General features: G+C 54.5%; 1 protein-coding gene across 1 annotated transcript in view; it reads left to right on the top strand.

Moving 5' to 3' along the window:
- LOC110197847 (uncharacterized) overlaps positions 1–10,315 on the top strand; it is a 44,270-nt gene extending 33,955 nt beyond the window's left edge. The window contains 1 exon segment of the mRNA XM_020971883.2: positions 5,224–10,315. Coding sequence (XP_020827542.2) covers positions 5,224–6,328 — 1,105 coding nt within the window. The 3' untranslated portion in view covers positions 6,329–10,315.
- Positions 10,316–14,103: the final 3,788 nt, after the last annotated feature.

The raw sequence follows: 14,103 nt of genomic DNA, 5'->3' as shown, positions 1-14,103 counted from the left end.
CGGTGATGTGACTTCCCTAGGGTCACACAGATAGGAAGTATCTGGGGCTGCATTTGAACTCAGGTCTTCCGGACTCCAGGCCTGGGGTATATCTACTACACCACCAGGTGCTCCTTGGGCTCAAGCTTAGAGATCCTAGACTCGAAGTGAGAGTCTTTCACAGATCCCGGAGTCCTGAGCTCGTAGCTGACAGTGCTTAAAGGTCCTTGAGTCATCTTGGCATCTCAAGCTCCAGGGGTGGAAGATGCTTGGAGATGTTTCCTGGAGGGGAGCCCATTGAGATTGGGCGCTCGGGGCCAAAGAGAGCATTCCAGCCCATGGAACAGCCTGAGCAGAGGTGGTAAATGGAGATGATGAGATCGGGCTGGAAAGACCTGCAATGCTGAGTAAAGGAGTTTGCCCTTACTTGGGAAGGACTAGGGAGGTAATCAGGATGGGGGGTGCCTGAAATCAAGGGAAGCCTCGTGTGTGCTCGTGGACAGCTGCAGAGCCAGTGAGGAGGGAGAGAGAAGGCCCAGAGTTGGGTGCTGGAGGCAGCCGAGGCCTCGGGTGTGGGCTCGCCCTTCCCCTGCAGCTTCTGCCTCACCCTGTCTCCTGTGCCAGACACTAAGCAGAGAGCTTGGGGGGGGGGGATGCTGTTGTCCCTTCTTCTGACTCTATCTTCATCGACTCCCTTTGTGCAGTCGTTTGCCTAAGAACCCTCCTGATTACACTCCTCATTTTCCAGGATGTGGGCGCAGTGTTCAGGGTACCCAATGTGGTGGGAAATGCTTCTCCAATTAATTTCTGCCTGGTTTTCCCAGCAGTTATTGTCAAAAAGGGAACCCCTTTCTCAGAGATGCCTCAAGTTAGGGGGATAGGGGAAGGAGAGGAGACAGAGAGGAAGAGGAGGGATGTCTAGGGGAGGTATCTTCCCCTCCCTCTGGGGATGGGGGTGGGGCAGGGGGAGGAAGAGGAGGGAGGCTGGGCTCTGATGGCTAGGGAGGTGTCTCTCCCACCCCCCTTGGGGATGGGGGTGGGGCAGGGCAGACTGGCACTCTCTCTCTGCTTTTCCAGCTCAGGCCCTGGCTCAGAAGGGAGCTTAGTGCCAGAGGGATGGCCTCGGGGTGCCAGGTGAGTCTGGGTTTCCTTTTGGCTTCCAGATTGCCCAGGCTCTTTCTCAGGGGGCAGGTGTGTGGGCCTCTGTACCCAGAGCTTCTCTGTTGTTCCCCCATCCCCTTCCCCAGACTCCTCCCTTCTGCCCCTGCCTCTCATCTCCCCCCTATTGCCTGAGCCACCACCCAGAGGTAGGTCAGCCTCCCCTTGGAGGTGGGGTGGGGCTGTGCAGTAGAGCTAGATCACCAACTTTGGTGGGGTGGCCTTGGGCAAGGCCCTCCCAGGCTCTCTGCCGGGACCCAGGCCCCCCCCTGGCCCGGTGGCTCCCCAAGGGGCCTCCATGTGGGGAAGGTTGGGCTATAGAGCAAGGTCACTGAATCTCTCCCCCCCCCCCCAAACTGGTTCATCCTGCTGTTTGAGGTTAGGGTCATGGATTCCTTCACAGCCACTGCCCTCCCATTTTACAGTGGAGGTGACCCCCAGAATTAGCTCCCCTCTGGACACTCCTCCTTCAAGCCAGGCTCCTCTTGCCTTTCCAGACCCCCAAGTGACTGTGCAGTCCAGCCCTCTGTGGTACCCCCAGTGGTTAGCGCCACCCTCCACTCCTCTTACTTTGTATCTCTTGTATTTGCTTTTCTGTGGCCCTCTTCCCACCCCCAGTAGAAGAGAAGCTTCCTGAAGGCAGGGACTGTTTGGATTTTGTCTCTGTGCCCTCTGCCAAACACGGTGTGAAGAGGGGTCTGTGAGGATCCCTGAATGTGCTGCTAGTCACTTCGTATGCTCCCACAGCAGGGAAACTGAGGCCGGGGTGTTTGGGAGGAGGCAGCCACCACCCCACCCCCCAAGTGGGAGATGTACCCAGGAGGCTTTGGTGTTTGCAAAGCACTGGGCCTTTATTATCCCACTGGTAGGTGGACGCTCTTGTGATCTCCGCTTTACAGTGGAGATGACCAAGGCAGGCAGAAGTGAAGTGAGCTACCCAGCATCACCGTGTCTTCCTGATGGCGGGCCCAGAGTGGCATCGAACCTGGGGCCTCCAGCTTTGCACCCAAGGCTTAGTCATCCAGATTCTTAGTCCTCGGGCCAGAGGGAGCGGGCCTAGATCTGGGGCTTAGGGAGCCAGAGGGAAGGCGGCAGTGAAGCCTGGACCCTTGGTGCCCGAGGGCATGACTCTCTACTTGCTCGACTTCACTTAAAGTGGGGTTGGTGGTTTTGGGGCTGCCGATAGCCCTGGCCCCGCCCTGAAGTCATGGCCAAAGCTGCTTGGGGGTTTGCTTCCAAGGGCCCTTCCTGGCTCCCTACCCTCCCCACCAGCAGGTGTGTGCTCTGTTTCAGGAGCCTGTGACCTTCAGGGACGTGGTCGTGGACTTCACCCCTGAGGAGTGGGGGCGGCTGGGCCCCTCCCAGAGGCAGCTGTACCAGGATGTGATGCTAGAGACCTACCGGAACCTGGTCTCCCTGGGTAAGGCGCCCCCATGAATCATCTTGATAGCAACAGTCACTGCAGAGACCTCCGATGCAGCAGGGCATTGAGGGATGGAGCTCAGGGGCCAGGGAGCCTGAGCTTTGGGGTAGAAAACATGGCTGCTGTCCCCCCTCCCATCATCCCTGTAGGCTAGGAGGGCTCACTCACCCAGCCACAGAGTGTTCCCACCAGGGACCGTGCAGAGCCTCAGGAGGAAGGTCTTCCTGATGGTAGGGGGCCTCTGGAGGAGGCAGTGGCCAGTCCCCCCTACCCTGGGCTGGGCTTGAACTCAGGGAGGATTCAGCCTCCCGGCGCAAGCCGCCACGGCCTGTTTTTCTCTCCCCAAGCAGGGATTCCAGTTCCTGACTGTGACACCCTCTGCCATTTGGAACAAGTGGACATGCTGAGGGTTGGGGAGGAAGCTGGTGAGTGAGGGTCACCCGAATGGGGCCCCTGGGAGGAGAACGCGGGCCAGGGATGTCTGAGGTCCCTCCCCTCCAGCTCAGGCTGAGGATCCATCACCCCAAAGCTTTGGAGAGGCAGCTGGGGGAGCATGGAGCTGTGCCCACTCTGGCCAAACCTCAGTTTCTAAGTAACCCTGTGGGCTGGGGGAGGGCACTCTGGAGCCAGGCATGGCCCTGCTGGGGTGGTTCCCTGTCGGCTCTGCTGCCTTTCTGCCCAGCCATTGTGTCTCTCCTCTCCCTCGGACCCCAAGATGGCCCCCCACCAGTCTGGTGCAGCCAGGCCAGACTCTGGCTCCGCCCCGGCCTCTTGGGGAACTTGGGCCAGGCCAGGGAAGCACCTCGTGGTCCCTTTGCAGGCTCTGGGTGTCCCTTCTCCCCTTTCTCCTCCCCCTTCCCCACCCTGGTGCCCACTCTTCTCTGCCTTCACACTGCTCAGGGCTCAAGCCCTCCTTTTAGGCTGATAAGCTGCAGACTTGACCTCTGACCTCTAGCATCCATCCCCTCCCCCACTCCTGCCCCTGGCCAACTCTCTCATTGTTCATCAGATCCCCCCCAAGCCGCCCAACTCTGCCAGGAGCATCGAGGGCTCCCCAAGCCCGAGACCCCAGTGCCACCCTTCTCCTTCACCCTGTGTCCCAACATCTGTCACGTCATCCTTGGTGGGGTCTCCTGGAAACAGCCCATTTCTCTCCAGTCCTCAAAGGCCTTCCTAACTGCAGGCCTAGTGTTTGCTGTAGCCTTTTAGAGCTAGACTCACCTCCCGCTCACCCAGGGTCCGCTGCCAGGTGCACCATCCCAAAGCTGGGCTTTCCTCCCAAGGAGCTCCCCTGCTCAGAAACTCTGCAGTCTGGCAAACATGACCCTGTGCCTGGTGCTGGGGACATGAAGGTGAAAAGTGGGGCCTCGCCTGTCTGAGCCTGAGCTAAAATACCGTCTGAAATAAACTGCACGTGGTAGTGTGTCAGAGGGGTGATGGGAGAGGTTAGACCTTCAACTGGGAGAATCAGGGAGGCATCCTGGAAGAAGTGGCCCAAAGGAAAGCTCTGGAGTGTGGGGCTGAGCCCTTGCCCTGCCACCTCCTGTCTGGGCTGCCCTCCCTCACACCTCTGCCCCCACTGCCCCTCCTCCCCCTGACCTGGGCTGCTCCCCCTCCCAGCCCCCCCCCCACCTGGGCTGTCCTCTCTCCCACCCCTGCCCCCACTGCCCCTCCTCCCCCCAACCTGGGCTGCCCTGCCCCCACTGCCCCTCCTCCCCCTGACCTGGGCTGTTCCCCCTCCCCTCCCAGCCCCCCCCACCTGGGCTGTCCTCTCTTCCACCCCTGCCCCTACTGCTCCTCCTCCCCCTCCCAACAAACTCCCCCCCACCTCCTCTCTGGGCTCCCCTTCCTTCCACCTCCCCATCCCACTGCTGGCTCTGCCTCCCACACCAGATCCCAACCTGCTCCCTCCCTACCCTTCTCTTTCCACAGTGTGTGGATGACTGGAGGGCCCTGTAACAAGCCATGCTGCTGTCAGTGGTATTGATGGTGATTTTATCCACTTGGGAGTTTTCCTTCTCTGACAACAAATGGGCCATTTGAGGGTTTCACAAATTTCTTTCAGATGGGAAGCCTGGGCCAGAGGCTTCAAGGCCAAAGCAGGACCCTGCTCGAGAAGCCTCATTCCAGCCAGCGTGGACAGAAAAAGTCTCAGTGGACACGATGTTGAGAGAAGCCTGGACCTGCACGGGCAGTTTTGAGAGCAAGCCAGGGAGCCAGGACAGACAGATGATTGAAGTGATCATCTCTAAGAACATGCCCGTGAAGGACAGAGATGGCGTAGGCACCATGCTCCGTTGGAGGGAAAGCCTTCCTAAGTGGGATGCCCCTGGAAAAAGCCTCCCCCGGAGCAAAGTAAGGAAAGCCTTCACTTACCGCTCGGGCCTTACTGGCTGTCAGAGCAGGACAATCTCAGAACAGAAATCCTACCTGTGGAATAATGAATTTGGGAAACCTTTGGGGGACAACACAAGCCATATTCCATGTGAGAAAACTCATGCTGAGGAGAAAGTCTATCCATGTAGTGTATGTGGGAAAGTTTTCCAGCAAAACTCACACTTGGTTCAACACCAGAGAGTTCACATGAGAGAAAACCCAAGGGAAAACAGAAAATCTCTAAGTCACCACTCGGCCTGTGTTCAGTACCATATGAGTCCTTCTGAGGAGAAACCCTATGAATGCAGTGACTGTGGGAAGACTTTCAGCCGGAGCATATATCTTACTGAACACCAGAGAATCCACACTGGAGAAAAACCCTATGAATGCCACCAATGTGGCAAAGCCTTCAGCCAGAGCGCACCCCTTGCCAAACACCAGAGAATCCACACTGGAGAAAAACCCTATGAGTGTGAAGAATGTGGGAGAGGTTTCAGTTGCCGGTCCACCCTTGTTCAACACCAGAGAATTCACACTGGGGAGAAACCTTATGTATGCAATGAATGTGGAAAAGCTTTCAGCCAAAGGACACACCTTATTCAACATAGAAGAATCCACACAGGAGAGAAGCCCTATGAGTGTGTTGAATGTGGAAAAACATTCACTGAAAGCTCAGCTCTTATTCAACACCAGAGAATTCATACTGGGGAGAAACCCTATGAGTGTAGTGAATGTGGGAAGGCATTTAGAAGGAGGACTCACTTCACTCAACATCAGAGAATTCACACTGGAGAGAAAATCTATGAGTGTAATGAATGTGGAAAAGCCTTCAACCAGATTGCACAGCTCACTCGACACCAGAGAATCCACACTGGAGAGAAACCTTATGAATGCAGTGATTGCGGGAAAGCCTTTAGCCAGAGTTCTTCCCTTACCAAACACCAGAGAATTCATACAGGAGAAAAACCCTATGAATGTCACGAATGTGGGAAAGCCTTCAGTGATTCCTCAGTCCTGATTGTGCATCAGAGAATCCATACTGGAGAGAAACCCTATAAATGTCACGAATGTGGGAAGGCCTTCACTCAGAGCATATACCTGAATAAACACCAGATAATTCATTCTGGAGAGAAACCCTATGCATGCAGTGAGTGTGGGAAAACTTTCAGCCAGAGCAAGTACCTTTCTCAACATCAGAGAATTCACACTGGAGAAAAACCATATGAATGTACTGTGTGTGGGAAAGCTTTTAGCTACTGCTCCGCTCTCAGTCGACACCAAAGAATTCATGCTGGAAGCAAACACTATGGGTGTGGTGAGTGTGGGCAAGGCTTCCAGGGCTTGTCAGCATTCCTCAGGCATCGGGGGCTTCACACTGCTGCCCACGTCTGAGCTGGTTGAGGAGGAGAGAAGTGCGGCACGGTGACCTTGGTAGAGGCTCACGATCACACAAGAGGCAGCAGGGTGAGCTGCTGGGCGGCAGGCTCAGCATCTGTGGGCCCTGTACAGTTCCTAGGACTGCACGCAGAGAGAGAGTATTTCTGAATGCTTCCCAAGGCAATGATCCAGGAAGGGGATGAACGAATGGCACCTGTCCCTGCCCTCAGCCTGTCCTGACCCATTCTCTCCTGGAGGCCAGCATTCCAGGAGTGCCTTCAGCGTCCACCCTGCAGGGCACTGCCAGTGGCCTTGTCTGGGCATTTGGGGGAAGACATGCCTGCCACAGGCAGAGCCGTGACTCGATTGGTCCCAGGTCAGATCCTCTTACCACTTTCTCTCCTTTTCATAAAAATACCTGACTGAGAAGGGGAGACTAGGGGGCCTCATTCCCGAGTTAGCTTTTCTCCAGGTATTGGATGGGTCCCCGGGCTCTTACTGCATCTCTAGATTGGGTGCCTGGGGATGTGCGCTGCAGCCCCTGCTCTGCCAGGAACTCAAACTCATTGTGTGTGACTCCAGGCCTGTGCAATGTGGGCAGGGAGGCTAGGGCTGCAGAGACGGCGTCTGTGCTCCCTGCCAGCCCTCCCTGGATCCTAGGAGTTCTGATGCTTCCTTAAGGTTCACACAGGTGGCCTTTCATCAGACAGCGTGGGGAGCAGGGAGTGCTTCTGGGATTACAACCACCATCTTACAGATGAAGAAGCTGAGGCCTGTGACGTGACTGGAAGCTCCCTGGACAATGCCACTGTATTTTCATCCTTCACTGTTCTGATGCACCTGGGAGCTCCTCCGAGGGGACCTCGGTCCAGGGAAGCAGCCATAACACAGGTGTGCATGCCTGCCTCTCCTGTGCAGCTCTCCACTGGGTTTGGTCCACCCAAAGCCCCAGGTTAGTTCTCTCTCATCATAAGAATGGCCATTATTTCTATCAAGGTTAGGGAGCATTCTGGCCTCCTCTCTCTGAGCAAGGCCAGAGCCATCTTCCCCTCAGGGCACGAGGAGTAGCCCTGAGGGGCTGAGGGCATTGTTTTCTAATGCCATTGCCTCAAGCCCTCATTCTGGCCATGGTCAGCCACCAGTGACTGGTAGCCAAGTTCCATTTAGCCAGTAAACATCCATTAGCTTTTACAAAGGGCTGTTTATTCCAAAGACATAGCAAATGCAGGGGTCCAAGCACCTCAAGCTTTGGGGAGGGGGGTCAGACGGCAGGCAGTTTCTGCATGGCCCAGGTCCCAACAAGTCCCCATCCAGACGTGGCATCTCCGCTGAGCGAGTCCAGGGCTCAGCTGCCAACCATCCCTGAGGCCGTTTCCTTTCCTCCATCTTTGGGCATCGGGTCTGAGCTGGCAGCAGATCCTGTCCTGCCCCTGCCCCTGCCAAGGCCAGCAGTCAAGACCTGTATTCCCAGGGCCCCAGTCGGCCTCGGCCAGGGAGGGCCCATGACTCCCCGCTCCCGACAACATTGCCTCTCTTCTTTTACCAGAATGCCAATAGGCATGAAGAATTTAGCCCAAAGAAGGGATCCTGAGAAAGGACTGGCTGCTTGAGGCCCAGCCAGGGTCAAGGAGCCTCCGCCTCACCCCACCCCCACCCCCCACACCTAAACCATTTATAGAAGGTCTGCATCTGCTCCAAGCCTGCCCACTGCACACATCCTCACAGCTCTCCCTAAAACCTCCCAAAGGCTCCCCAGCCAGTCCCTTGTTCTGAAAGGAGAGAGGCATCCCTAGACATCCTGAGGATGCCTCCTCCCTGCTGGGCTTCCTGATGGTGAAGTCAAAGCACTTTTGGAAGAGAAATAGGTGAGTTGGGCTCTTGCATAAAGGCCTCTCTGCTTCTGGGTAGCACCCTCCCCACCCAAAGGATAGCCCAGCATGGGAACCAGGGCTAAGCAGGAGATGGGGGTGTGGTGGAAATGGGGGAAGGCTTCCTGGGGCACTGCCTTCCACGAGTCCAACTCTGCATTATGGCCATGTTCTCTCCCCAGCTGTGAGGAGGTGGTTGGTTTGAGGATTATTATCCTGATTTTATAGGTTAGGAGCCTAGAACTTCGCCAGACCCTCTATTCTTGTTGGGGCTGCCCCTGCACTCCAGGGGCCTCTGGAGCAGTCTATTCCAGCCTAGACACGAGAAAGGATTCCCTCGCCAGCTCACCTGCCAAATGGTCACTTGTCTGGCCTTTGCCCAAAGACCTCCAGGCAGGGGGAGCCTGGCACCACTGGAGAAGGCCCCCGATAGCTGGCTCTCAGTGCTGCCCTTTGGGGCCCCTTCTTCCTCATGACGGCCTACAAATTCCTGGAGAGTTGCCACAGCCCCACCTCCCTTCCCCGCCCCATCCCAAGTCTCTCATTCGTCAGACCCAATACTCCTAGTTCCTTCCAGCAGCCCTCATGAAAGGGGCCCAGGACCCTTCCCCATACTGGCTGCCCACCTCTGCACATTCTCAGGCTTCTCGATCTCTTTCCTACACTGGGTTTTCCAGATGGGTCTGATGAGGACAATGCACAGTGGGGCAGGTGGGTCCGAGGGCTGACGCACCTAGTACTTGGAGCCCACTAAAGCCTCCAGACCTTTGAAGAAAGAACTAGTGTATCCACATCCCCCCAGTCTGAGAAGCTGATGTTTAAATCCCTAGGTAAGGCAATGTTTCTTCCCATGCCACTTTGACATGAGCCCATGGAATTCCAGGGGTCAGTGGCACAAGCTAGCCCACTGGTCTGGATGTTTCCTGGGTCCAGGGGAACTCAGCTCCTTTGGCTGCCGAGGTCCCCACTAGTCCCCAGTCATTCTGGGGGACATCCCCACCTCACGCTCATCCCACAGGTCCAATTTCTCGACAGGAGCACGCCCCTCTAGGATGCTGGGGCTGGCCCTCCTCACCTTTTCCTAGGGCTGGTCCAACAGCCTTACCTGCTTTCTCACTCGAGTGACCTAATAACCTAGGACTGATGCTATTTCTTCCTGCCTAGTGGGTGCCAGTGGCCTTCTAGTCCCTCCAGGATAACTAGACACTCCTCTGGCATTCAGAGCCATCCCTAGCTGGGCCCTTCCGACCTTCTTTCCTCATCCTCCACAATCCAGCTATTTTGGCCAGGCCGGGGATGCTTTGGGCTTCCCCAAGCTGCACAGTCAGACACAGGCAGGCCTCCAGAATGCCTTCTGTTCTAACTTTGAGACACCAGGCTTTCTGCCTGTAATCTTTCCCATTCAAATGTAAACTCTTGGAGGGCAGAGACTGTCTTTTGCCTTTCTATCCCTAGGCCTAGGGCAAATGAATGCTTGGAGCAGTAAGCACTCAATGGGCAACTTGGTTGGGCAGTGAATACATCCTAGGCCTGGAGTCAGGAAGATAGCCATGTGACCCTGGGCAAGTCACCTAACCCTGTTTGCCTCAGTTTCCTCATCTGTAAAATTAGCTGAAGAAGGAATGTCTGCCAAGAAAACCCCAAATCACATGGACTCAGCTGAAAAAACAAAAGCACTCCATTGACTGAGACACTTAGTGTCATCTTGAGTGAGTCCTAATTAACCATCGTTGTCAACCATTTACCAAAGATTTGGTCCAAAGAAACAAGCAGAATGGGGTTCCCCTTTTACCAAAGGTTTGTTCCAGAACAAACAGAATGGGGCTCACCTTGCCAAAGGTTTGAACAAGGAACAAACAGAACAGGCTGTACTGTGCTATAACATGCTTATTTATTTATTCTCATCATGCCAGGGAGTCGTGCATGCCCGGGAGTCAGAAAATAATTCTGAACTCCCAGGTAAACAAGCTGAAGGAGACCCTTTATACACTTACAGTCCCAATTCAGGATGCCTGTGTCAACTGAAATTATAGTCTCCATATGTGTTTAACTATAATGTGAGAAAGGAATTTCTTAATAGGATAGGTGATAAATATAAGATGAGAGAATGTCAAGGTGTCATTGAAATTATAGATCCAAGATGTCTGTGTTTCTTCTATCATTAACATGATATAACGTAACATAAGAAAAATCCCATTATTTAAGATAGTGTCTAGTTCAAGGCACCTTGTCCTTGGCATTCATAAACAGAAGAATGCTCCTGGTCAGCTTCGTCCAGCCTTATAGTTGCTGACGTGGGAAGGGTCATTTTGGGTTCATTCAGACAGCAAAGCAAAGAGCATCTGTTATGCCACAGCACAAAAAGCATTATGGTAGATTAAGCTCAAAGGGGGCCAAAAATGTCTCTCCTGATTGGCCAATCCAGGTCTTAGGCCTTTCTCAGATCTTGGGGGTCCAAAATGCTTTGGGGTGGGGTTCATACCATCAGAGCCTCAGTTTCCACTAAGTGCTCTCCAAAGGCCTTCCTAGTTCTGAGTCTGTGAGTCCTAGATTTCCTAGGTGTGATGCTGGATATATTCTGATATATTCCTAACCCCTCAGTTTTCCTCATGGGAAGCATGGGAAAAATCCAACGTTTCTGATCTTTCCTGAGGGATCTTTCCTATGTTCTAAACAGCAGTGAATGGACTACTTGAGAATAAGCTTACAGGCCCCCGGAGGCGGTGGCTGTGCTATGGTGGGGCTCATCCCTAGAATGGAGAGGCCTCACTGGCTGCAGGTCACAGAGAGCTAGTAATGACAAGACCTGAAGAGCAGCATTGTGGAAATACAACGGTCTTTGTGCTAATTTTCTGCCTTTCTTGTTCTTGGCCCTCTGGGCCTCCTGTTTCCTCCTCTGTCAAATGGAAAGAACAGTTGTGAGGATCAAGCTAGACAAGGGACACAGAACCCAAGGTGCTAGAGAAATGAAGGCCGAGGAGCTGGGGGATGGGGTGAGTTCAAATCCTGCCTCAAATACTTCATGGCTGTCTGCCTCAGTTTCCCCAGCTGTAAAACTGTACCTGCTTTTCTCAATGTCGTGAGGATCAAACGAGATATTTATTAAAAAGTACTTTGTACAGTGACCAGCACATAGTAGGTGGTTAAATATTGAATTCCTCAGAAAAGTCCCAATCCCACCTCAGACCCTTACTAAACCTCTGTGACTCCCATTTGGAGCTTTTTATTCCTCGTTTGTAAGATGAAGAAGTGGACTGGGCAGCCTCTGCCATCTCTTACCTCTTACCTGGGCCCCACCCTTGGAATGCCCTCCGGAACCCCAGCATGTTTTGTATTTAGTGAGCTATGTACATATTCTCCCTGAGAGAATGTAAGGTCCTCGTGGCCAGGGGCTGTACTGCTGGTCTTTGTATCCCCACCACCCAGCACAGTGCCTGGCACCAAGTGCTTAGGAAGCATCTACTGGGTACCAGGCACCGGGTTAATCACTGCAGACACAAAGAAAGACCAAAACAGCCCCTGCCCACAAGAGCTCATGATCTAACAGGAAAACACGGAAATGCTTAGGCACGGTCGCTCAGTCTCAGTCTCTCCCTCTCATTGTGATTTTATAGAAATGCTGGTCTGTGTGTGCAGGTACACATGCACAGTAGAGGGGGCTAATCTGGGAGGGGAAGCAGGAGCGAAGGTGACTGAGCGAGACTTCGCAGAGGGCAGCTTTAAGTCTGAAGGAAACTAAGAGGCTGAGGAGGGAAAGTGATCAGCTGCAATGACTGAGGAAGAGCAGTATTCTTACACAGACCCCCAAGCCTTGAACAGAAGTCAAGAATAAAGAAGAGACCATGGTGCCTGAACTCCCTGGTCTGGGTGAAAATCAGGCCATGCTCATCCTCCCGGACCCCCAGCCTCAGGCCCTTTGCCTGCTGCCCAGTCTAACTCATCTTCCTCTTCCTGAGGAAAGGGTGTGCCAACTGTCTCCCCTGAGTGTCAGCTCTGTTTCTTCGACTTCCCAGACCAAAACTCCCCACTAGGGGGCTATCCTACCCAAGTAGAGTGTACCTCCTTTTGGTATATCTGATGTCTCAGAGTTTAGGACAGAGCCTGGCACACAGTCTCCTCCCTCTCTCCTTCCTTCCTTCCTTCCCTGCTTCTTTCCTTTCTTCCTTCGCTCCTTTCTTCCATGCTTCTTTCCTTTCTTCCCTTCCTTCTCACCCTCCCTCCTTTCCCTTCTTCCCTTCCTGTCTCTCCTTCCCTCTCTCTTTCCTTTCTTCTCTCCTTTCCTTCCTTTCCTCAGCTCTTCCCAATCAGTGGCCCCACTGTCAAACTCCTTCTAAATTGCTGTGGACTCTCTTTCCTAAGTGAGGTGCCTACTTGCTGCATTTTTAAATGATTCCTTACCAAATCAAACCCTTGAGGTCTCTGCCACAAACAGAATACAAACCCAAGCTATGCCGGAATCTTAGTAGTAATGCACATTTACACAGAACACAACAGGGCTTTTAAACAAAGATCTCGTGGTCTGCTTTCCCCTCTTGCCTCCTTGGCCCCGGATATTTGGCTTTATCGCCATTGCAGCCTTTCCCTAGTGTGAAGTCTCTGATGTTGCAATGAGGCTCTTCCACACTTACTACATTTCCGGGGCTCCTCTCTGGTGCTGGGTAAGGTACTCACTCTAGCTGAAGACCTTCCCACATTCTTGGCTTTCCTCTCCGGGGTTTTTCCAGTGTGAATTCTCTCGTGTTAATGAAGGGCTGATTGGAGACTAAATGCATTTCCACAACTCCCACACTCATAGGGTCTTTCTCCATTATGGATTTTCTGATGCCAGCCCAAGTGTACACACTTGCTGAAAGATTTGCACAGTGATCATGTTCAAAGCGTTTCTCTCCTGCGTGAATTCTGCCCTCTGTCAGATAGGAGCGCTGAGCAAAGGCCTTGTCGCATTCACGACATTCAAAGGGTCTTCCCCCTGTGAATCCTCTGTTGTTCAGGGGGCTTTTCTCCGGTGTGAACCTCCTTGTGAAGGATAGGGATGGCTCTGGGTGAAGGCCTTCCCACAACTGCTGCATCCACAGGGCTTCTCACCCCACACATCCCCCTGTGTGGGAGGAGGGCTGAACTAGGGCCGAAAGCCTTTGCACCTGGCCACGTGGCAAGGCCTCTGCCCAGCGTTGTCCACGACAGACGCCCACGGCCGAGGGGTGGCCGAAGTCTTCCTGCACTCAGGACACTCAAAGGCTTTCTCCCTGGTGGTGGATAAGCCTGAGCTCTGCTTAAGGCTCCTCCCACGGTCTGGGCACGTGGGGGCCCTCTCTACGGGACGCTTTCCTCCCAAGGAGGGGCTCTCCACCGCTGTTACTTCCTCGGGGGGTGAGGACAGCCCCGGGCCGGCCCCAGGGTCAGGCATCCAGCACTGGTTAAGCGCCTGCTGTGTACCCGCAGCGCACAAAGGATCCAGGCCCTCCCTTGGGGGAGCTCGCAGCCTGGCTCTGGGGTGGGCCCTTGGCAGTGTCTGGCACGCAGCAGGCGCCCCTGCCCCCACGGCCCCGGTGGGCCGTGGTAGAAGGGACGTTAGAGAGCCTGGACCAGGGCGCCGCCAGCAGCAGGGGGCGTGGGTCAGCCGGAGGTTGCCATAGAGACGGGATGCGGCGCGGGGACGCACTGCGGCTCCTGATTCTTCTGTACATGCGCAATACCGCCAAGTAGCGCCCACGTTCTGGGTCAGGACGAGAGCTAGTTGCAGCCGGGAGGGGTGGAGAGGGGGAGTGGTTCTGCCCGAGAGTGGGTCCCGTCCTGACGCGTTGCCTTCTGGGAGTGTCCGCATCTGCGCATGCGTCGATGCGCCGGTCTGGCTGGCGGGGGAGGTTGGCGCTTCACGGTGACTATGTTGACTACCGCGCCTTAGGGCGTGCGTGACGTCAC

Source organism: Phascolarctos cinereus, unplaced genomic scaffold (assembly GCF_003287225.1).
Source record: "Phascolarctos cinereus isolate Bilbo 61053 unplaced genomic scaffold, phaCin_HiC Scaffold_726;HRSCAF=1367, whole genome shotgun sequence".
NCBI classification, from domain to species: domain Eukaryota; kingdom Metazoa; phylum Chordata; class Mammalia; order Diprotodontia; family Phascolarctidae; genus Phascolarctos; species Phascolarctos cinereus.
Note: the sequence above shows the minus strand (reverse complement) of the source record. Positions and strands in the feature narration are given on the sequence as shown.